Source organism: Salmo salar, chromosome ssa29 (genome assembly GCF_905237065.1).
Source record: "Salmo salar chromosome ssa29, Ssal_v3.1, whole genome shotgun sequence".
In the NCBI taxonomy this organism is placed as follows: domain Eukaryota; kingdom Metazoa; phylum Chordata; class Actinopteri; order Salmoniformes; family Salmonidae; genus Salmo; species Salmo salar.
The window spans coordinates 10850333-10875169 of record NC_059470.1 but is presented as its reverse complement, the minus strand read 5'-3'; the positions used below and the strand labels follow the sequence as shown (position 1 = coordinate 10875169).

The 24837-nt window shown below is 44.3% G+C and overlaps 1 protein-coding gene across 4 annotated transcripts in view; it reads right to left on the bottom strand.

Moving 5' to 3' along the window:
- Positions 1 to 24837, bottom strand: part of myripb (myosin VIIA and Rab interacting protein b) — a 181998-nt gene that overhangs the window by 26119 nt on the left and 131042 nt on the right. For 2 of the 4 annotated variants that reach the window (XM_045710516.1, XM_045710517.1), the window contains 4 exons: positions 15131 to 15267; positions 1929 to 2009; positions 1441 to 1538; positions 709 to 1062 (listed from right to left, as the gene is read on the bottom strand). In XM_045710516.1, the coding sequence (XP_045566472.1) occupies positions 709 to 1062; positions 1441 to 1538; positions 1929 to 2009; positions 15131 to 15267 (670 nt within the window). Of the gene's footprint in view, positions 1 to 708; positions 1063 to 1440; positions 1539 to 1928; positions 2010 to 14554; positions 14637 to 15130; positions 15268 to 24837 lie in introns of those variants that run through there. The other 2 variants (XM_014180725.2, XM_045710518.1) reach the window with 2 other exon arrangements.

Here is a 24837-nt window from a genome sequence, read left to right as displayed (position 1 = left end):
AGGGCACTGCGTTCATCCACCACTGGCCTGCTGGCCCCCCTACCTCTGATGAAGCACAGTTCCCGCTCAGCCCAGTCAAAACTGTTCGCTGCTCTGGCACCCCAATGGTGGAACAAGCTCCCTCACGACGCCAGGACAGCGGAGTCAATCACCACCTTCCGGAGACACCTGAAACCCCACCTCTTTAAGGAATACCTAGGATAGGATAAAGTAATCCTTCTAACCCCCCCCCTTAAAAGATTTAGATGCACTATTGTAAAGTGGTTGTTCCACTGGATATCATAAGGTGAATGCACCATTTTGTAAGTCGCTCTGGATAAGAGCGTCTGCTAAATGACTTAAATGTAATGTAAATGTAGTGTAACATAGCATAGTACATGGTAGCGTAGTGTAGCATAGCATAGTACATGGTAGCGTAGTGTAGTGTAGCATAGCATAGTACATGGTAAAGTAGTGAAGTGTAACATAGCATAGTACATGGTAGCGTAGTGTAGTGTAACAGCATAGGACATGGTAGCGTAGTGTAACATAGCATATTGTAGTGTAACGTAGTGTAGTGTAACATAGCATAGTAAATGGTAGCGTAGTGTAGTACATAGCATAGTACATGGTAGCGTAGGGTATTGTAGTATAGTGTAGAGTAAAGTAATGAAGTGAAGTGTAGTGTAAGGTAGTGTAGTGTAGTGAGGGCTTCCTAACCAGACTGACCCAGAGGGAGTAGGAACTCTTGAGGTGGGCCTGGTTGGCCTGGGCCAGGGTGCTGTGAGGGGGCTGGCTGGGAGAGGACATCTCACTGCCCTGGGGCTGGCCCTGGCTCTGGGGCCAAACCAAGTCATACTCTGTCTGCATCTCTGAACGCTTCCTCCTCTGGATTATCTGGCAGAGAAAAAGAGAGGAGCGGAGCAAGAGCGAGAGAGAAAGAGAGAGAGAGAGGGCAATGTTAGATGTGACCGAAAACTCCACACCAGACTCTAAACTTACTTTTTGTACGATGGTTGTGGCAAGTTCCTCTATAAGCTCCTCTTTGTGGTCCCGTAGGTAGCGAGCCTCATTCTGCTTCTCCTGCAACACAGAGACATCAAAGCCTGGTCAGAACTACAGAAAAACAAGCACCAAAACCAAATAAAAAAAGAGACATGGTGAGAGAGAGAAGAAATTACTTATTTTTTACTGTTATTGTTGTCATTATCTCACGTCGCTTTAGCAACAGTGGCCTTGTCATTCATGCTAATAAAGCTGATCTGAATCTGAGCGAAACAGAGAGAGAGAAAGGGAGAGAGTGAGACAGAGAGACAGAGAGACAGAGAGAGCGAGAAAGAGGGAAACAGACACACACACACGTGCACACACACACACACACACACACACACACACACACACACACACACACACACACACACACCGCACACACACACACACACACACACACTATTGTCTCACCAAGCTGTCAGTAAACTCCTCTGCCTTGGCGATGGCTTCCTCTATGGCTTCCTCAGCAACACGCAGGGCAACAGTGAGGGTCTCTGCCATGCTGTGTCCTGCAAACACACACACACACACACACACACACACACACACACACACACACACACGTTTACTTGCAGCCCTTCAGGAGCAGATTTAATTACAGATATATTAGACAAATACAACATTACTAGTGCAGAGCAAAGTGGTTTATTTACGGGCTAACGTCAGGGCTGTGGTGATTCACACACAAGTGGCCGACTGGGAGGGTCACAGACCTCTGGAACAAGAGGACCACGCAGTGTGTGTGTAGTCCAACACCCCCTACTATAATGCTGTGTCATGCTGTGGGTATATGTAATGTGCTAGCCTGATGAAACAGATATACATGGTACAAATGACCCTTATTCATTTGTTGGTTTCCATGGTTGCATGCCAAACGTCACCCCATTCCCTGTGTGTACCTTCACTCTGCCTGTAGAAGGTGGAGTCACTGCCACACACGCTGCCATCATTGCCATTGCTTCCGTCGTGAACACTGCTTTCTGCGGGGGACACAGAGACGCAGGTACAATAACACACCTAATATATAGCCTTTTATCCAAAGCGACATACAGTCGTGCATGCATACGTCGTCATACATGTGGCCCCAGCTCGGGAATCAAACCCATGATCCTGACATTGCACGGGCCATGCTCTACCAACCGAGCCACACGGGACAGCCAGAGGAGAGGTTAGAGGTCAGCATCGGTTGTGCTGGGAGGAACCTTGGCTCACGCTGAGAGAACCTCTCATCACCCTCGTCAGCAGAGGAGAGCAATGATATGAGACGGGAGCAAAGAGCAGAGAGCCTGTGCCACGGCTCCAATTCATTTTAACGTACCCGTGAACTCTTTTTTGGTGTGTTTGCCTGTCTAGTGTCGTCTCTTCATAAACCACACCGCTTTGGCGCAAGGGGGCCATTTGGTGGCGGATGTGTCCCATAGGGCTATCTGTTTTCTCCAGGAGGTCTTTCATCAACTCTTTATTTCCTCTCATGGGACAAATCAACTTCCTCCAATTAGCAGCTTAGAGCCACAGCTCTGGGAATATGACTGGTGTCACAGCTGAAGTTATCACCCTGCCATAGCCTGTGCCCCTGAAGGACTGAACTATGTGTCTGTGTGTGTGTGTGTGTGTGTGTGTGTGTGTGTGTGTGTGTGTGTGTGTGTGTGTGTGTGTGTGGGGGGGCTGTGATGCCTTTCACAGTGACACAAAGCACTCAGGAGTCGCGGCAGGCCACTAGGAATGATGTCTGTGTGCAGTCAGGCTGAAACTGCAATGACATTTCGAGCTAGGCAAAGAGACAGTACTAGATTTGCTTGTGTTGTTGGTCTGTCTATCTGTCTGTCTGTCTGTAGTGGGACTCTGCTTGGTCGGGCACTGGACAGGTTGTCTTCTGTTATAAAAGTTTTTGTCCCCTCCTGGCTTGGAGGGAGTGGTCAGTGGGAATGGTCTTTTACGTCTTCTTTGATCAAGACAAGAACTCCCAACGATACGGGTGGACTCCTGGACTCATGACGCAGGCAGGACGGGTTTAGGGTCATTACATTTTGTGTGGCTGAAGGGGCGGGTGCGAAACAATACCTTCAAAAATCCAAAAATGTATAATTATTGCGCAATTTATATAGGCTACGTTGAGGTTTTTCTTTCATTATTGTAGGCTATCTGGTATTACTGCATGAGCCTAAACTTTAGGGTTTAACGGTACGTGCGCCAAATAGCCTACACAGCCAATCTCCAAATAATGCTTTTGGGAAGGGCAGAAAAAGTTCAAAGTCAAAATCCACGGAGGGAAAAAGGACATTGTCGAAGTTTAATACAATAACACAAAAGCTGCGAAAGGTGTTGAAAATGAAGAAAAGGGAGGGCCAGGAAAGTAATGTTCGGGAAAGATTTGATGAAGTGGTAAAAGAGGTTGATAGCAGTGCCAGCTGTGTTATGTGAGAGGCCTATGGCACATCAAGGGAACTGTAGCCTACTGTTTAGACAGGTTAAATGGAAACTTAAATCTGGACATTGACTAACCAGAATAACCTGCTGTTTTCTGGCAAAAGTCCTTTGAGAGAAATGTCTGAGGTTGACAGGTGTTGCTCGCGGTTTGAGCAAGAAAACAATAACCGGTTCGATAAATTGAACGAAGTGCTGCGCTTAGCCTATATATGAATGGCCTACATCTCGCAACTTTCATAGTGAATGCTTTTGTTTATATGTTTTGTGCGAATGAATTGAACATCGCCAAATGCATCATTAAAAAATATTGCGCCTCGGGAATAACCTACATTCTGGGATAATACATACATAACCAACGTTCTCTGGTAATACTAGTCCCGTGTGAATAGGGCTATAGCCTTAATAATAAATACTGCAGATTTAAGCATTTCTTGCAGTAAAATTATACACCAAATGTAGGCAAAATTTGGACTTGGGAACAGGAGTGGAGAAATATGATTTATTTCTGCATCTTGAGAGAATGCAATGCTCCGTTAGATACCATCTGTAGAGGTGCTGTCTTCATCATATAAACATTACGAACCGTGACAGTATTTCAACCACATAAAATATGCATGGAAGCCGAAGTGAAATCTTATGAGAAAGACGTTGGGTCATTTTCACAGCTTTATTTATTCTTACAGCCGGTCAAACTGATGCCATTTGGACATTTTTGCACAGAAAATCTTTCCCGTTTTTTATTTGTTGCTTTATTGTCTCTAGTCCCTAAACGTCTTTGCGTCACGAAACACGACAGAGAAAACTTCGCCGATGTCAACTCGATTGAAGCGTTCATTCTATCAATCTAGTACATTATTCTGGTGAGCAAGGGTTTATTTAGTCTTCTAGGGCAATATATATTTTGATTTTATTTGATTTCACCTTTATTTAACCAGGTAGGCTAGTTGAGAACAATTTCTCATTCTCATAAAACGACAAAAGAGAACCCACACGTATCTAATTATAGACAAATTGACTAACAAATAGCCTACTTATAAGCAGAAACATATCTAAATCAGGCAACAACAACAAAAACTGCACCCCTGTCAAGAAATCGTCCTGCAGTCTGACTGTAGCCTATAGAGCATTTTCTATATTTGCGGGTTAGGGTCGGGTGCGGGCCTCAGATTTTCACTTTATCACATATAGTCGGGCGGCTGTGGGTGGATTATTAGCAATTGCAGGCGGGTGAACAAACAGCTGACCTCACGCACCACTAATCTGTATCCACATCGCCGTCTGGTGTCCTCCCTACCGTCCTCTTCCTCTCCAGTTCCTCCTCCGCTTCCTGTGATCTTTCTACCATCCCACCACTACTCTCTGGGGTTTGTTTGCCCCATTTGCATTTGATGGTTTGTTGTATCCTTCTGATAATAAGTGAGAATCGTTGGGCCCCACAACTCCACCCGCAGCACATGGTTTAAGTCAGCTCCCTGACCTTCAGGTCAGCTTCATTAAATGCAACTCCGGGGCCTCTCTCTCTCTCTCCTCTGCTCAGTTTTAGATGCAGGGTGCGTGTTTGCCTGTGTAGCGTCGTCCCTTCATAAACCACTCTGCATTAGCGCAAGGGGGCCATTTGGTGGCGGATATGTACCCCAGGAGGTCTTTCATCAACTCTTTATTTCCTCTCATGGGACAAATCAACTTCCTCCAATTAGCAGCTTAGAGCCACAGCTCTGGGAATATGACTGGTTTCACAGCCGAAGTTATCACCCTGCCATAGCCTGTGCCCCCGAAGGACTGAACTATTTGTGTGTATGTAAGGACTGGGGCTATAACGGCTGTAGCCGTGACACAAAGCACTCGGAGCCTAGCAGTGGGAGTCAAGGCAGGCCACTCAGAATCCTCTTGAGTGTCTGTGTGCAGTGACACTGAAACGGCAGTGGTATTTGGAGCTAGGCAAACAGACAGTACTAGACTTGCTTGTGTTGGGTCTGTCTGTCAGCCTGTAGTGGGACTCTGCTTGGTCGGGTCAGGACAGGTTGTCTTGTGTTTTAGCTGTTTTAGTCCCCTCCTGGCTTGGAGGGGAGTGGTCAGTGGGAATGGTCTTTCACTTCTTCTTTGATCAAGACAAAAACTCCCAACGATGTCATCTGTATCCACATCACCGTCCTGTGTCCTCCCTACCTTCCTCTTCCTCTCCTGTTCCTCCTCTTCCTGTCATCTTTCGACCACCCCACCACTGATCTATGGAATTTGTTTGTCCATTTGATGGCTTGTTTTATCCTTATGATAATAAGTGAGAATTGTGATCTCACAACTCAACCACAGGGCATGGTTTAAGTCGCCGACTGCGTCTCGACCACTCCAAGACCTCTCTCTCTCCTCTGTTTGAGATGCAGGGTGTGTGTGTGTGTGTGTGTGTGTTTGGCTGCCTGCCTGCACATTTGACTTAAAGGAGACAGCCAACAAACAACAAACAGTATATCACCCAGCACAAATCAAGCCTGTAGTCATGTATTTAGTATTATGTATGCATGCAGGGCTGATGAGTGCGTGTGTGCTTTGCAGAGGATGTGAGAACTATTAGCTCCCTGAGTAACAGTGTCATTGTTGCAGGGGAGCCTGTCTGTCATCTCTCACAGCATCAACATGTCCACTTCCCGACGCCTCACCGTCCAGGCAGACAGTCAGGGGAAACCCACAAATGTACACATGACCTCGACTAACCTGTGCTCCCGCACACTGACTCTGTACCAGTACCCCCTGTGCTCCTTGTTACTGTTATTTTATTGTTGCTCTTTAATTATTTGTTACTTTTCTATTTTCATTTTTTTTCTTCATTTTTATTTATTTATTGTTTGCTTCAGTTTATTTAGTAAATACTTTAACACTTATTTTTCTTAAAACTGCATTGTTGGTTAAGGGCTTGTAAGTAAGCATTTCACTGCAAGGTGAACCTGCTGTATTCGGGGATTTGATGACAAAACACATGATTGATGACATGCTACTTGACAATCCACCACGGCATGCATTGCCATTGTTATGACCCTCTCCTGTCAATCATTTAGCCCCTCCGAGCCTTCACACTGGGCAGAGCCCCTCCCCCTCCCCGCCTCTACTGGGCATGTCCTCCTCAAATCAGAAAGCTCATGTCATCTCATGTCTAGGGCCCTGTGTTTTGGTTAATCATGTCAGATGACCTGGATTTTAACCTTCATTTAAACTGTCACCTTTTCTTTCTACGGCAGATGGTCCAGCACCATCCTCAGACAATTGCTTTCACTTGTGGTCCAATTCTCATTTCTGGAAAAGGCTTAAAATGAAGGTTAAAATCCAGGTCATGTGTCATGATTAACCAAAACACAGGGCCCTACTCATGTCAAATGATTATAGAGAGATAACCATCTCCTTTGTGTTCCTCCCTGTTCCTGTTTCATTTCCTCTCACTGACCACGGTCTTACCTTTTCCCTACTCAAGGCTCGGCAGAGGAATCACTCGATATCACCATGACAACCCTGCAGACGACAGCACCGGTCTGTGTGTGTATGTGTGTGCGAGTGAGCGAGAGAAAGAGGGCGTGTGTCCTGTCAGTAAAGAGCACTCAAAGCTGAAGTTCCTCCAGCAGCAGGAGGAAGGGCAGTACAGATGGCTTTCAGAGAGAGAGAGAGAGAGAGAGAGAGCGAGAGAGCGAGAGAGAGAGATGCACAGACTGGGATTACACCTGACTCCTCCATCTGCTGCATGCTGTAGTGTAACATACTGGCCACCAGGGGCACTGCAGCTCATGAGACGTTACAGCAGCCATTAGGGGTTGAGACGAAAGGGGCATTGTGGATTTCTGTTCTGTTCTCAAACTGTTAAATCTCTTCTGACACCGACAACGCCTCTGCCATATACTATGTGTGTGTGTGTGTGTGTGTGTGTGTGTGTGTGAGAGAGAGATGGATGGTTACTGACAGATCAATGTCTTTGACGTCACATAACCCCCCCAAACACATACACGCTCTCTCTTTCTTACACCCCCCCCATTACACACACACACACACACACACAAACACCCTCTTCATCCACCACTGGCCAGCCACTGGACACAATCTAGATGGTCCCAATCCCTGACGTTGGAGGGGGTAATCCTTGTGTAATATTAGCAGACAGCTAGTGTTAAGGCTGCTGCTCAGCAAGCATAATGGGGGAGAGAAGAGTGGCGATGCTGCTCGGTCCGGGTGGGGTGGTGGTGCCGCTGCTGGTCTTGCTGGCTACTAATCCCCTCCGTTGCAATGGCCACTTTGTCCTCTGAGTGATTAGTTCCTGCTGTGGGAACAGTTTTATCTGCCCTCAACCACTCATCATCCAGATGCCATTGTTCTCCCCCCCCATCAGCCTGATTTGTTAGAGTGTGTGGAGTTAGGGAGTATTACTGTTGTATAGCACACTGGGTTAAAGGGGCAATCTGCGATTCAAAGAACAACAGCGGAGGAATGAGGCTTTTATAAGCTTTTATAAGTTCTTCAAGAATTAATGGCTATATGTACCATTTCAAAAATGGATATACTAATCCCAGATTGCTCCTTTCAAGGGATGAGTTGATTGAACCATATTGTTAAAAGTATCCGCCATGGCCATTAGGCCTACTGTTAGCCGTAGTACCAATAATGGTAGTTATGGCAGGAATAGGGCCACTGTATTTTCTTAGCCAGTCTACCGGAACAGAAACTAGTCATGGCAGCAGTTATATCACTGTTTGAAGCATTGGGAGTTTCACAGCTCCAGTGCTGTTGTGTTGACTGGTGATGGTGTGTTCACCTGACTGGTGGTGGCTGTTGTTCCAATCAGCTCCAATGTCTGTCTTTGTGTCCACCTGACTGGTGGCAGTTGGTCCTATCACCTCCACTGTCTGTCTGTGTGTCCACCTAACTGGTGGTGGCTGTTGTGCCAATCAACTCCACTCTTTGTCTGTGTGTCCAAGTGACTGCTGGCTGGCTATTGGTCCAATCAGCTCCACTGTATGTGTGTCCCCATACAGTCCAAAAAGGCCCTCCTGTCCCAATCTGTCTTTCCAGCTGTCCCTCTGTGATCCCCTCTCCTCTCCTGCCCTTCCCTCTCCTACTCTCCTCTTACTGCCACTCTTACATCACACAAGGAGGTAATAGGATTAGCTGCTAGCTGCCGCTGGGCTCCCATTTCAGATGAGCTGAGCAGATTATACAGCTTCAGAGTTAGAAACACACACTACTGCATCAAACCGTACTGACTGACTAGCTGGCTGATGGAATGACGGACAAACGGCGAGAAGTGGGGTGTGTGTGTGTGTGTGTGTGTGTGTGCGCATGTGTGTTTGAGACAAGTGATGTTAACATGAGTTCTCTTCTAAACAAAGTATGCATGAGTTACGGCTTTATTTTCCTTGTGTGTGTGCATATGTGTGAGTGTGTTTGTGTATGTGTGTGAGTGCGTGCGTTTGTCCATGAGAATGTCCTCGCCATTCTGTGCTCCCCCCTCCGCCTTCTCCTATACCAGATTTAAAGGGAAGAGATTGTCAATAAGTACCCATAACGGGTCAAGGCCATGGGGCTGTAGAAATACTGGATAAAGACATTTTGTATTCTTCTGAAAGCTTGGTGAGTGTCCCAAATGGCACCCTATTCCCTATATAGTGCTCTATCTTTGACCAGAGTCCATCAGGGTTAGGATCAATTCCATTTCAATTGTTGTTGTAATTACAATCCAATTACGATCTTCTCTCATCGCTGCAACTCCCCAACGGGCTCGGGAGAGGCAAAGGTCGAGTAATGCATCCTCCGAAACATGACCCGCCGAGCTGCGCTTCTTAAGTAAAGTAAAGCACCCCCGGCCAAACCCTCTCCTAACCCGGACGACATTGGGCCAATTGTGCGCCGCCCTATGGGACTCCAGGTCACGGCCGGCCGGTCACGGCTGGGATCGAACCCCAGGCTGTAGTAATGCTGCAACACTGTGATGCAGTGCCTTGGACCGCTGCACCACTCAAGAGGCCCTTGGTTTATTTTCTGAATTGACTGTAATTAAAATGGAATTGACCCTAACCCTGGAGTCCATTGGGGAAATAGTGCAACATAAAGGGAATAGGGAGCCATTTGGGACGCAGCCCTCAACGTCTACTCAGAAATATTTTTTTTGGAGCCCACATTGAATACAAAATGTAAAGGAATCCTTCAAGTAATGTAGCCTATAGAAATAATTCCCTTTATAAAACAAACACAACGTTGCTCTGTTATTTCATGGTTGGTACATTTTATTGACATAATGAACTATATAATGTAACTCGATTTGTGAAATCTATCTGACTGTAGATGTTGGTTTGAGTTGAAGAGTTTTTGAGAAACTAGAGGAAAAATCTAACTTCTTTAAGAAAGAGCAGATATGATTTGAAACTAACAGATCACTTTCAGCCCACTTGAAAGTCACATGTGAATAAAGGTTAGGGTTTACCTCCATTGCCATTTTAAAAGGATTGTTCACACAAATTACAAAATGGCGTATTGGTTTCCTTAGCCTGAAAGCAGAACAAGATGTTGACACATTTTTGGGGACAAAAATATCTGCTAATACTAACATTATTTTTGAATTTTTGTCCCCCAAAAATGCACACCTACTCATTCGAGGTATTTTCAGTATTTTTACTATTTTCTACATTGTGGAATAACAGCGAAGACATCAAAACTACGAAAAAAAAACACATATTGGAATCATATAGTAACCAAAAAAGTGTTAAGCAAAACACCAGTTTCAATGTCAACAGTGAAGAGGCGACTCCGGGATACTGACCTTCTAGCCGGAGTTAGACAGAGGGTCCAGTGTCTGTGTTCTTTTGCCTATCCTAATTGTTTCTTCTCATTGGCCAGTCTGAGATATGGCATTTTCTTTGCAACTCTGCTTGAATGCCAGCATCCTGGAGTCGCCTCTTCACTGTTGACGTGAAGACTGGTGTTTTGCGGGCACAATTTAATGAAGCTGCCAGTTGAGGACTTGTGAGGCGCCTGTTTCTCAAACTAGACACTCTAATGTACTTGTCCTCTTGCTCAGTTGTGCACCGGGGCCTCCCACTCCTTTTTCTATTCTGGTTAGGGCCAGTTTGTGCTATTCTGTGAAGGGAGTAGTACACAGCGTTGTACGAGATCTTCAGTTTCTTGGCAATTTCTCGCATGGAATAGCCTTCATTTCTCAGAACTGGAATAGACTGACTAGTTTCAGAAGAAAGATCTTTGTTTCTGGCCATTTTGAGCCTGTAATCGAACCCACAAAATGCTGATGCTCCAGATACTCAACTGGTCTAAAGAAGGCCAGTATTATTGCTTCTTTAATCAGGACAACAGTTTTAAGCTGTGCTAACATAATTGCAAAAGGGTTTTCTAATGATCAATTAGCCTTTTAAAATGATAAACTTGGATTAGCTAACACAATGTGACATTGGAACACAGGAGTGATGGTTGCTGATAATGGGCCTATGTAGATATTCCATATTCCAGCTACAATAGTAATTTACAATATTAACAATGTCTACACTGTATTTCTGATCAGCTTAGGCTAAGCTGCCTGCCATCCAAGACCTCTACACCAGGCGGTGTCAGAGGATGGCCCTAAAAATTGTGAAAGACCCCAGCCACCCCAGTCATAGACTGTTCTCTCTACTACCGCATGGCAAGCGGTACCGGAGTGCCAAGTCTAGGACAAAAAGGCTTCTCAACAGTTTTTACCCGCAAGCCATAAGACTCCTGAACAGGTAATCAAATGGCTCCCCGGACTATTTGCATTGTGTGGCCCCCCCCCCAACCCCTCTTTTTACGCTGCTGCTACTCTGTTTATCACATATGCATAGTCACTTTAACTATACATTCATGTACATACTACCTCAATTAGCCTGACCAACCAGTGCTCCCGCAAATTGGCTAACCGGGCTATCTGCATTGTGTCCCGCCACCCACCACCCGCCAACCCCTCTTTTACGCTACTGCTACTCTCTGTTATTCAGAGACAGGCAGTAGTGGCAGGTAGCCTAGTGGTTAGAGCTTTGGACTTGTAACCAAAAGGTTGCAAGATCGAATCCCTGAGCTGACAAGGTAAAAATCTTTCATTTTGCTCCTGAACAAGGCAGTTAACCCACTGTTCCAAGGCCATCATTGAATATAAGAATTTGTTCTTAACTGACTTGCCTAGCTAAATAAAGGTAATAAATAAAAAATAAAAAATATATATGCATTGTCACTTTAACCATGTGTGCATGTACATACTACCTCAATCAGCCCGACTAACCGTTGCCTCTATATAGCCTCGCTACTGTTATTTTTCACTGTCTTTTTACTGTTGTTTTTATTTCTTTACATACCTATTGTTCACCTAATACCTTTTTTAAATTTTAATTAATTTTTTGTAGAAATTGCACTGTTGGTTAGAGCCTGTAAGTAAGCATTTCACTGTAAGGTCTACACCTGTTGTATTCAGCGCACGTGACAAATACACTTTGATTTGATTTGGAATTTGATGTTATTTTAATGGACAAAAAATGTGACCCCAAACTTTTGAATGGTACTGTATATATATATTTTATTTTAAAAAAAAATCGAGATGGAAAAACGCTTTCAGTGTAAACTTAAATGACTAAAACCAGCTATAAAGTATGTAGAAAAGATCATGGAATAATCATATATTTGAGAACTAACAATCACCAAAATAAAAGCTCGGTAGTCAGGGAGAATTTTCCATTCCAAAAACATTACTATTTCTTTGTACTTTTACCCCTTTTTCTCCCCAATTTCATGATATCCAATGGGTAGTTACAGTCTTGTCCCATCGCTGCAACTCCCCTACAGACTCGGGAGAGGTGAAGGTCGAGAGCCATGCGTCCTCCGAAACACAACCCTGCCAAACACAACCCTCCCCTAACCCGGATGACGCTGGGCTAATTGTACACCGCCTCATGGGTCTCCCGGTCACAGCCAGCTGTAACACAGCCTGGGATCGAACCAGGGTCTGTAGTGACGCCTCAAGTGTATTTGTTTTGATATTGTTTGAGCAAAAGAACTAAGCATTAGCCATGGCAAAATGCATAGAACTGCAGGAAATTAGCTTTAAAACTGCAAAAAAATTCTCTCAGCTTCATGGACAAATTCATAGAAATAAAAATGCTAATATTTCTCTACACCACCAAGATGGGGGCCTAGGCTGCTTACTGGGAATTTTAGCCAACATGTCATTTAAAAATTTGGACAAACTATCCCTTTAACTCCATCACTTCCCCTTGAGAATAATGTGACCTTCACTCCAACATGGCTGGAACATAAATGTGAGGTATTTGTTATTTGTATCTTCCATGTCTGTCGTATGCAGTGAAAGTGAAATATGTACACGTGTGACCTACAAGAAGATTGCTGCAGAGTTCTAGGGACGTGTGCGCACGTGTGTGTGAGTTCATTCGTTTGTGCGTGTGTGCATGTCCTAGAGGCCTGTGCTCTCTAGCCTCAGTGTGGCCTGAGGGTAAAGGTCAGACAGAGCTAGCATCACACAGTAAAAAGAAGACACTCTACTTAATGCTATCTAGGTTTACACAAACAGGACAATGCTACGATAACATTCCCACAACAGCACGATAACCATTACCGAGCCGCATGCATGATAATGTTTTACAGCACAAGCAAGACAAGCCTTCATGGGGTAGTGTGGCACAATAAATGTTTAATGTAGAATAACTTTATAACGTTCACACAACCACGAGATAACGTTGCCCAATTGTTACTCTAACATCCATGACCATCCCACCGGGCAAAGACATCAGATCAACATCCAGTCATGATTGATATATGAGTTGTCAAGAAACATTAATTCAGTGATGCAACGCTGATGGAATGTGATCATTTCGACAAGGTATGGTGAAATGATGTGGAAACAATGTTGACTCAACGAATTGTGGTCCAGTGGGGTGTGAGGTCAAACAAACAAAATGGCTGCATTCCGGACTGACTACAATGCAGATCAAATTGTATTTGTCACATGCGCCGAATACAACAGGTGTAGACCTTACAGTGAAATGCTTACTTACAAGCCCTTAACCAACAATGCAGTTTTAAGAAAATACCAAAAAAAAGTAAGAGATAAGAATAAGAAATAATTAAGTAGCAGCAGTAAATAACAATAACGGGTCTATATAAAGGGGGTACTCAATGTGTCAATGTGCGGGGACACCGGTGTCAAGGTAATTGAGGTCATTTTTTATTTCACCTTTATTTAACGAGGCATGTCAGTTAAGAACAAATTCTTACTTACAATGACGGGCTACCGGGGAACAGTGGGTTAACTGCCTTGTTCAGGGGCAGAACAACAGATTTTTTTTACCTTCTCAGGTCTGGGATTCGATCCAACAATCTTTCGGTTAGTGGCCCAATGCTCTAACCACTGGGGTTATTAAAGTGGCTATGCATAGATAATAACAGAGAGTAGCAGCAACGTGGGGGGGGGGTGCAAATAGTTGTTCAGGATTAGCTGTATTAGCTGTTCAGGAATCTTACGGCTTGGGGGTAGAAAGTGTTCAGAAGCCTCTTGGACCTAGACTTGGCGCTCCGGTACCGCTTGCCATGCGGTAGCAGAGAGAACAGTCTATGACTAGGGTGGCTGGAGTCTTTGACAATTTTTAGGGCCTTCCTCTGACACCACCTGGTATAGAGGTCCTGGATGGCAGGAAGCTTGGCCGCAGTGATGTACTGGGCCGTCCGCACTACCCTCTACCCAAGCAGTTGCCATACCAGGAAGTGATGCAACCCGTCAAGATGCTCTCGATGGTGCAGCTGTGAAACCTTTTGAGGATCTGAGGACCCATGCCAAAACTTTTCAGTCTCCTGAGGGGGTAGGTTTGTCGTGTCCTCTTCACGACTGTTTTTGATGTGCTTGGACATTGCCTTCCAGATCTCACTACGCCTGGATAGGTGTTTAACATGAGCTAACCCCATAATATGCCCAACTGTGCGGTCGATGGCGTGGCACACAAACATTGATTGACGCAATGCAAACGGCTACAATGTAGTCGGCCTGAAACGTGACCAATGTCATGATATCAGTTGGTTCAGTGAGTCAGTGACAGTAGCTTACCTATACCATGAATTTGGTTGTCTCTCTCCTGCTTCCTGCTGCTCTCTGGTCTGGGAACATTAGTGACTCACACACAGCTCTGTCCTGAAATAAATTCTGTGTGTGAGTGTGCGAAAGAGAGATCACGTGTGTGTGTGTGTGACAGTGTGTGTAAAAGAGAAAGCGCGGGCGTGTATGTCTGTTAGCCAATGGTTCAGTTTCTCTCCACACAAATGTCCACGTGACGTGTGGGACTGAGTGAGTGGTTCTTTATGTGTGCGAGTGTACATTCAACGCAAGACCTTTTGCCCCCTGTAGTTGAGTTACTAACTGAGATCCATTAATGAGACGTCATAGCCAACAGAGAATGTCAGGCAGTCATTGAGAAGTGGACGTACAGAAGAGAGCGGTCACGTCGAAAACACAACATTAGAGGAATGACACTGCCTGCGTCCCAAATTACACTCGATTCCCTATTTAGTGCACTTCCAGGGCCCTGGTCAAAAGTACTGCACTATATAGGGAAAAGGGTGCCATTTGGGATGCACACACCGTTCCGTACATGGAAGAGACAAAAGAGAGAGACATTTCCTGTACCTGGTAGATCTGAGTTGCCTCCTCTCTCCACTATGTGATTCCTGTAGAGCGTCTTCAGAACCTTGGCACTGCCGAACCTCTTGAAGCGGCTCTTCAAGTTGTTATAGTACCATTCCAGAGACTGGGTCCTCAATATCCTGGAGAGGAGGAGAAGAAAGAGGGAGAGAGAGAGAGAGATAAGGGAGAGAGAGAGCCAGTCACAGGTGAAATTAAACATGGCACAGAGGAAAGAGGACGGACAAAAAAAAAGCACAAAGGAACCGGGGGAAAACTTCTAATCGCGGCCGAGTCAAACTTTGGCACGACGTCAAGGAATCCATTAAGAAAACGCAGTGTTTAATTTGATGCCTTTGTGTTACTGTGGCAGCGAGATAACTGCAGTTTATCGCTTTCGGCCGACGCTGCGCGTTTCGTGGGAAACACTTTCCCTTTGTGAACAGACGACGTCAGGGAGAGAGAGCTGGCTTCTGTCTTGTTCTCCGGACTGCATCTCAAATGGCACTCTTTTCCCCTACATAGTGCAATAGGGAAACCCATAGTGCTCTGATCAAAAGTAGTGCACTAGATAGGGAATAGGGTGCCATCTGAGACACAGCCAACCCCTGGTGTTATGTCACGGAGTCAAGTCAAGCAGTCAACAGTCCCATTCACAGCCCCTCTCCAGCACTTTTATGGGAATAAGTGCCTTGTTAATCCGATGATCCAATGTCATTGGAGTGTATTGTTTGTGTGTGTGTGTTGTGTATGTTTCTGTGTGTATTGACTGTGTATTGAGGGTGTGTGTGTGTCTCTACGTGCATGTGTGTGTATGTGTATGTGTTGTGTGCATGAATGTGTGTTTGTGATTGGATGCCAAATCCTTTTTCTCATGGGTTGGTGTGGATCTGTAGCTGGTATGTGTTTAAAGGGCGCTAGCTGCTTGTTCAGACCAGGCCGCTGTGGTCTGTGTGTTACGTAAGCAGTCATTTATGCTGGAGTGTGTTCTGATTTACAAAACATGAGAAAAGCGCTCGCCTTGCGCCACTGTTGCATCGGATTGCGTGAATCTCTGCCAACTTTGTTTTTAATCTCTCCCAAACCTCCGCCCGCCCTATTTAATTTCACACCAAACCCTTCTTACTTACTGTTCACATAATGATGCACACACACACACACACACACACACACACACACACACACACACACACACACACAGAGTAATGTGCATAAATCTGTTTTGTAAATCTATATACACTACCGTTCAAAAGTTTGCGGTCACTTAGAAATGTCCTTGTTTTTGAAAGAAAAGTACATTTTTTCTCCATTAAAATAACATCAAATTGATCAGAAATACAGTGTAGACATTGTTAATGTTGTAAATAACTATTGTAGCTGGAAACTGAAGATTTGTTATGGAATATCTACATAAGCGTACAGAGGCCCATTACCCTCAACTGGCAGCTTCATTAAATAGTACTTGCAAAACACCAGTCTCAACGCCAACAGTGAAGAGGCGACTCTGGGATGCTGGCCTTCTAGGCAGAGTTCCTCTGTCCAGTGTCTGTGTTCTTTTGCCCATCTTAATCTTTTCTTCTCATTGGCCAGTCTGAGACATGGCTTTTTCTTCACAACTCTGCTTAAAGGCCAGCATCCTGGAGTCGCCTCTTCACTTTCACTGTTGACATTGAGACTGGTGTTTTTCAGGTACTATTTAATGAAGCTGCCAGTTGAGGCCTCGTGAGGTGTCTGTTTCTCAAACTAGACACTCTAATGTACTTGTCCTCTTGCTCAGTTGTGCATCGGGGCCTCCCACTCCTCTTTCTATTCTGATTAGAGCCATTTTGGCTGTTCTGTGAAGGGAGTAGTACACAGCGTTGTACGAGATCTTTAGTTTCTTGGCAATTTCTCGCATGGAATAGCCTTCATTTCTCAGAACAAGAATAGCCTGACAAGTTTCAGAAGAAAGGTCTTTGTTTCTGGCCATTTTGAGGCTGTAATCAAACCCACAAATGCTGATGCTCCAGATACTCAACTAGTCTAAAGAAGGCCAGTTTTATTGCTTCTTTAATCAGGGACAACAGTTTTCAGCTGTGCTAACATAATTGCAAAAGGGTTTTCTAATGATCAATTATCCTTTTAAAATTATAAACTTGGATTAGCTAACACAGCATGCCACTGGAACACAGGAGTGATGGTTGCTGATAATGGGCCTCTGTACGCCTATGTAGATATTCCATTAAAAATCAGCCGTTTCCAGCTACAATAGTAATTTACAACATTAACAATGTCTACACTGTATTTCCGATCAATTTGAAGTTATTTTAAATGAACAAAAATATTTCTAAGTGACCCCAAACTTTTGAACGGTAGTGTATGTTACCCCTCACTGCCCTGATGAAAGTAAAAGAGTGTGTGGGAGAGAAAGAGATAGAAAGTGTGTTTGTGTGTGCCAGGCAGGAGTGAGTGTGTCTCTCTATGCCAACCCGAGACGAACCAGGTACATATAGAGACGGGAGAAATGGGCACGCTGCTAATGGAGGATCCTGAGTGCCCCTGAAGGACGTTGGGTTTGTAGGCTCTCATCCCTCCCTCTGTTCTCTGTGTATTTATTATCTATGCTCCTCTCCTGCCAAATGTGGCCGGCTTCCTTAATTCACGCCCGGGGTCATCCATGTAACGGTAATGGCTGCCAAAAGAGAGCGAGAGCAGAGCACCCAAATTAAAAGGCCCAGCTGTTTTTTTTTATCTCTGGCTGCTTGCTCCTCACTGCCGCCGCACGGTCAAACGGGAAATAAATAAATAAACTAGCAACGGAAGAGAACCAGGGGAAAAATACTAATGGCTTCTGTGAGAACTCAGAAACGAAGAAAATGTGGCCTAAAGTGACACAGAGGTATATTGAACAACAGGAATTGTCCCGTGGGGTGTTTTAGTTAGGTGGTAGAGTTAGGCCACACAAAATGACATCAATCTTGTCTACAGCGGAATCGAGTGGTATCCAGGCGGCTACGACGTGAGGCAATTTCACCTCGTTAGTGAAATGTGAACGTGTAATTGTTGATTAAACGGGAGGTTGAGACCTCATTTGTCACGTTGCCGTGTGGTGACTTTGGACTAGAAGGCCAGTGCTATCAGATCCACGCTCATGCATATTTACGTTCTGCATCAGTGGGCTCAACGTGCAGCAGAGCAGCCCTCCTCTCCCTGCGCCTGTCACTCAAGACAGGTAGTGAAACAGACAGGTGAGAATCTATAGGTCAGGTCCGGCATCTGCTCCTTCTCTCCTCCTCCCTTACAGGCTACTTAAACGTCAAGCTATCCACTACACTAACCCTCCAAAATTAAGTCAGTCCAGTAACCCTGTCAAATTAAGTCAAATTAAGTCAGTATATTAACCTCTTCAAACTAAGTCAGTACACTAGCCTAACCCTCCTAAATTAAGTCCGTACACTAACCGTTTTTGTGAGGAGGAGTATTTTCGGAGAGGGAAGTGTTGTGATCTATGGAACATAACATCGTGTGTGTTTATCCGATATGAGGAAGAATCAAAAGTGAGAATTTGGGAAAGTGAAGTGGATAAGGTGAGGAGGTTTCAGTTGGCAGCCCACTGCTGTAGTACAGCAGTTTTGTGCAAATCCATATTCCATAATAAGGTTAAGAAATTCCACGTTTCCTCCTCACATGAATAAGGGAGCGTGATTCCTTTGGAGTGTCTCTTCGTCTTTTGGTTTCTTGGTGCAGAATTTCCCTGCATTACTCCCTCCTCACCCCCTTGCCTTGGAGCTTGGGAGGGAAAGGTTCCCCAACCTAAACGTAATATAGTAAACGAAAATCCGGGACACTCAAATTAGTATGATACGGTACGTTTGGTATGGTATGTATTCATTTGTGGATGTCCTTCATTCATTTCGTATTATACTGTATGTTATGAATTACAATTGGTATGATGTTACATGTTGCAATTCATACATATGTTATGGATTTGCAATACGTATGATATGTTACAAATTCCAATTTGTTGTTACTGACATTAGCTAGGTGGCTAATTGGCTAACGTTAGCCAGGTTAGGGGCTAGGGGTTAAGGTTATGGTTATGGTTAGGGTTAAGGGTTACATTTAGGGTTAGGAGTTAGGTTAAAGGGTTAAGGTTAGGGGAATGGTTGGCTAACACGCAAAGTAGTTGCAAAATAGCTAAAACGTAGTAAGTGGTTGCAAAATAGCTAAAATGCTAAAGTTGTCCATGATGAGATTCAAACAGGCAACCTTTGGTTTGCTAGACGCTCGCATTAAACGCCCACCCATCCATCCACCCTGACCAACCACCCTCCTTTCGTTTTTGCCTTAAGTAACCTTCTGTCCTATATAACCATACCTAACGTAACATTTTCGTTTACAATGTTACGTCTAATCTATGAGACCCGGCAGGCATCCCTCCCCCTTCCTCGCCTATCTCGCTCTCTCTTCTCCGATCAATTTGCACATATAAATGCGATTTAAATAAAATATGTACGTGAAGTGCAGAAAAGAAGCCCCTCTGTGGTTCTGCCAAGCTCCCACTTCCCCTGGCAAAAGGAACTATTACCATAATTGACTTTCTGAGGCTTCTAATGAATCAGTGTGCTTTCTGTCAAGGGTGTGGTGCAGGGAGAGGGGGGGGGCGAGGAGTGGGGGTGGGTAAAAACAGTGTTTCTTTAACATCAAAGATCAAATAGAATCTCCGCTCTGAAGACCTTACAGAACATCCCTCTATTTAACGAACGAAAATGGTGGTGAAATAAAGCAGTTCTGTGTTCTATGTTTAGTGTCGGGGTTTTGGAGTTTGAGGAGGACATTTTAATGAGTTTGCTGTGGAATGTTTGAACGGTGTTTGTGGGATCTGACCATTTCAATCACAGGATGTGTCAAATCGTCATGGAAGATTTAAGTTATGTGTCGAAACATGTTTCTTTCCCCCTGTCTGTTGAAAAGCTATAAAAAAAGTTTACTATTTTTGTGTGGGAAAATCTTACAAGAAATGTTACACAGACACCCACATTTATTTGCCATTGGGTGGAAATGTAATTCAATAAAATAAATTCCATTTCCAGACACAAAAACAAATGAGTCCAGACATCCTTTTACTGTGATTTGAATCATAACCAGACAGCTATAAGCGCGGCACAACAGAAAAGGTGAAAATGGTCAGCATTAGACTATGCATTTCACTAACAAAAGAGAATATGCAAATTGTCTGATTTATATAAATCCTTATGTAATATTGTTTGGCTCTAAATATACATATCAGAGGTTAGGTCTGAGCCTGGGAGCAGCAGCTATTCATATTAATAAAGTTAAGTGATGAGAATTGTAAATGCTATTATTCAATTTAAAAAAGAATAATAATATTATCCTCCCATCTGCTATAATCCCACCCTCCCTCGCTCTCTACTTTGTGTGTGTGTGTGTGCATGCATGTATATTCGAAAGACACAGACAAGAGGGGAGTCCATCACTAACCACTGATTATGAAGCAGTGTGAGCTCTCTCTGCATCTCCACTACATTAAACATTTAAAAAAATTGGAATAATTATGGAGTCATTTAGCAGACACTCTTATCCAGAGTGGCTTCCAGGAGCAATTGCGGTTAAGTGCCTTGCTTAAGATTTTTTCACAGTCGGCTTAGGGATTTGTACCAGCAACCTTTCAGTTACTGGCCCAATGCTCTTAACCATTAGGCTACCTGCCGTCACTAGGCTACCTGCCTGAACGGGAAACCTCAGACACTGACAGATGACCGATAGCTCAACCTCATCCCTAAGAAAGGCATGCGTGCTAAGCCATCACAAGCAGTGGCATGTCCTATTTTAAGGGCCATCACATTAGACCCAGATTTTCTTGTGGCCCTCAATGTAAAGAAAGCGTTTCTGGCCACAGCTCTGTAGGAGGTCCGGATCGACAAAGTCCACCATGAGAAACATTGCAAACCCTAATCCCCTGAATAGGAATCCCACCACAGACCCAGACAGGGGATCAACACATCATCCCTTCCCCTGAGAAAGGGATGCTATCTTGGGCCATCACAGGCAGTGAAGTGGCCTGGCCCTGCTGGTTCAGTATAAGAGGTGAACACTTGAAATATCCTTTAATCCAGCGAGCGTGTTCAGTGCAGAGCCCTAACAGGAGAGGCAGGTGAAGAGGTAGATGACAGCAGGCAGACTGAAACAGCACTGAGCCTCTCTAGAAGCTGTTTCCGAGTGTGTGTGTGTGTGTGTAAATATGTGCACGCACGCACGCACACACCCACACCCACACATCCCCTGGCCGGTTTAGAGGGTCCAGGGTGTTCTGTCTTGCTCATTTAACTCACTTGTGTCTTAAAAAGTCTAAATATAGGAACAGCACATCCTCACTTCTGCTCAGGCACCGCTAGGCAATTCTCTCTCTCAACCGAATGCTCATCTTCTCTCCTTCGTTCCCTCCCTTCTCCATTGACCCCCTAGCACTGAAACTGGCCATGGCAGCAGCTGAGCGAGCCCAGGTCTGCCTCCCAAATGGCATCCTATTCCCTATATAGTGCACTACTTTTGACCAGTGCCCATAGCAGTGCACGATGGTACCCGGCCCATCGTCACTTCCTGTTCAACGCGGAATGAGGGAGAGCTCGGTTTTGTTGTTTTGAAAAGGGTGTTGTTTTGAAAGTGTATTGGAACGTTTTTTAGTAGCTAGCTAACTTTTTAGTTTGGATCCCGCGACGCAGTTGGCATCATTTGCCTGGACTTCTAGTCTCTGTCCAGTGATCCTGCCGACCAAAGCCGGGTCTCGGGAGCTATTTGGCGTAGCAGTTAGCCTAGCTGCTAGCTAGCTGCCCATCAAGCTAGTGGGGTTTTCTTGAGGGCTTGAACGCAGCCCGCGACATGGAAGCCATTGTGGCTGGGATCGCGGATTGTCTCTGGTTTGTGGCTGTCTAGATCCCTGCTGTTTGTCGTTTTCAATATTCCCTGTGACCTGCCCTGTCTGGAACTGTGAGGAGAAACAGCCTAACCTACGTTGCTAGCTACCATGACAAAGACCAAAGCCGGTGGGAGTACCGTTGAGGACAGTGTTGTCTCTCTATCACACGTGAAGGATCTTTAAAACAAACAAAAATAGTTCTACAAGAAGTTGTTACAAAAACAAGTGTTTTGTCCAAATACTGGTGGATTCAACAAATAAAACAATGGACGACCTGACCAGAGAGGTCCAGGACCTGAAGAACAGTTTGCAGTTCTCCCAGGGTCAGCTCGATGAGTTGAAACAGGGAAACGGCAAGATGACGTCAATCTGCAAGTCATTGAGAGAGGACATCAGTTCTGTGTGTGAATCCATGATAACAATGACAGAGAAATCAGATTATCTCGAGGGACAATCAAGGCGGAACAACATGGTTTTGGACAGAATTCCAGAATCTCTACATGATACCTGGAACGAAGTCTGAGGACAAAGTGAGGGAAATGATCCCTGAGAAATGTAAAATGGACCACAGGAAGATTGAGGTGGAGCGTGCCCACAGGACTGGAAAACCCACCACCGGCCCAGGTGACAGGCCCAGGCCGATAGTGGTCAAGTTCCTGAGGTTCAAGGACAAGGTAGGTGAGCCAAGAACTTGAGAGGAACATATATCTTCCTCAATGAGGACTATCCTGAAGCTGTGTGCCAGAAGAGGAAAGAACTGATCCCAGCCATGAAAGCTGCATGAGCGCTTGGGGACATTACTTACATCCGCTATGACAGGCTCATTGTCCACCCTCCCTCCCAGAAGCCTGGAAGGGATGAGAGAGCCAAGCCAATGTGTTCGTAGCTGCAACCCCGCAGCACACACGCACACCAATTGATTAATGGAATGCTGAATGTATATTTTCTCTTGCCATATTATGTCCATCTCTGATAAGCTACCCGGGAAAGGGAAGAAAATAGCCCATATTAATATATATAGCCTTAGAAATAAGGTTCATGAAATCAATAACTTGCTAACATCAGATAACATTCATATAATTAGCCATTTCTGTCACTCTTAGCTAATTAATTTGATGACACAGCAGTAGCAATACAAGGATATAACATCTATAGAAGAGACAGAAATGCTTATGGCGGAGGTGTTGCTGTATATATATTCAGTCATGCTTAGAGAAGATCTTATGTCAAGTGTTATTGAAGTGTTGTGGTTGCAGGTTCACCTTGCACATCTAAAGCTTTTTCTTTTGCAGTGTTGCTATAGGCCACCAAGTGCTAACAGTCAGTGTCTAAATAATATGTGTGAAATGCTTGATAGTGTATGTGATGTAAACAGAGAAGTCTACTTTCTTGGGGCCCTGAATATTGACTGGTTTTCATCAAGCTGTCCATTCAAGAGGAAGCTTCTCACTGTAACCAGTGCCTGTAATCTGGTTCAGGTTATTAATCAACCTACCAGGGTGTTAACAAACACTACAGGAACAAGATCATCCACATGTATCGATCACATTTTTAATAATACTGTAGAACTTTGTTCTAAAGCTGTATCCGTACCCATAGGATGCAGCGATCACAATATAGTGGATATATCCAGGAAAGCCAAAGTTCCAAAAGCTGGGCCTAAAACAGTGTATAAGATTTTGCTGTGACTTATGTGGATGATGTTAAAACTTCCAATTATTTATAAACATGCACCTGTTAAGAAACTTATTGTTAGAACTGTTAATTCTCCATGGATTGATGAGGAATTTAAAAACTGAATGGTTGAAAGAGATGGGGCAAAAGGAGTGGCTAGTAAGTCTGGCTGCACATCTGTAAATGTAAAAATAATGTGACTAAACTCAACAAAAAGAAGAATAACTGTATTAAGAAGCCAAGATCAATGACATAAAGAATGGTGAAAAACAATTTTGGAGTACTTTAACTAGTTGATTGGACCATTTCGGCAAAACCTAATTTTTTTTTATTCTCCCATTGAAAACACAGGGGTTTAGGAATATTTTGGGCACTTCCTATTGCTTCCACTAGATGTCACCAGCCTTTACAAAGTGTTTTGAGTCTTCTGGAGGGAGATCTGACCGAACAAGAGCCATGGAACGGTGATGTCCCATTAGACACCTGGCGCGCTACTTCATGTTGGGTACCCTCGTTCCAATACGTTATAAAAGGCTATGCATTCGTCCACCTTGAATATTATTCATGTTCTGGTTAAAAAGGCCCTAATGATTTATGCTATACAACGTTTGACATGTTTGAACGAACGGAAATATATTTTTTCCCCTCGTTCATGACGAGAAGTCCGGCTGGCTTACATCATGTGCTAACGAGACGGAGATTTTTGGACATAAATGATGAGCTTTTTTGAACAAAACTACATTCGTTATGGACCTGTGATACCTGGAAGTGACATCTGATGAAGAGAATCAAAGGTAATGGATTATTTACATAGTATTTTCGATTTTAGATCTCCCCAACATGACGTCTAGTCTGTATCGCAACGCGTATTTTTCTGGGCACAGTGCTCAGATTATTGCAAAGTGTGATTTCCCAGTAAGGTTATTTTTAAATCTGGCAAGTTGATTGCGTTCAAAAGATGTAAATCTATAATTCTTTATGAAATTATGGGTATAAAGACAAATTCAACTCCATCTTTCATTGAATCAGATGGCTTATTCATCACAAAACAATTTGATGTTGACAAATTTTTTATGATTACTTCATTGACAAAGTGGGCAAACTTAGGCAGGAAATACCAACA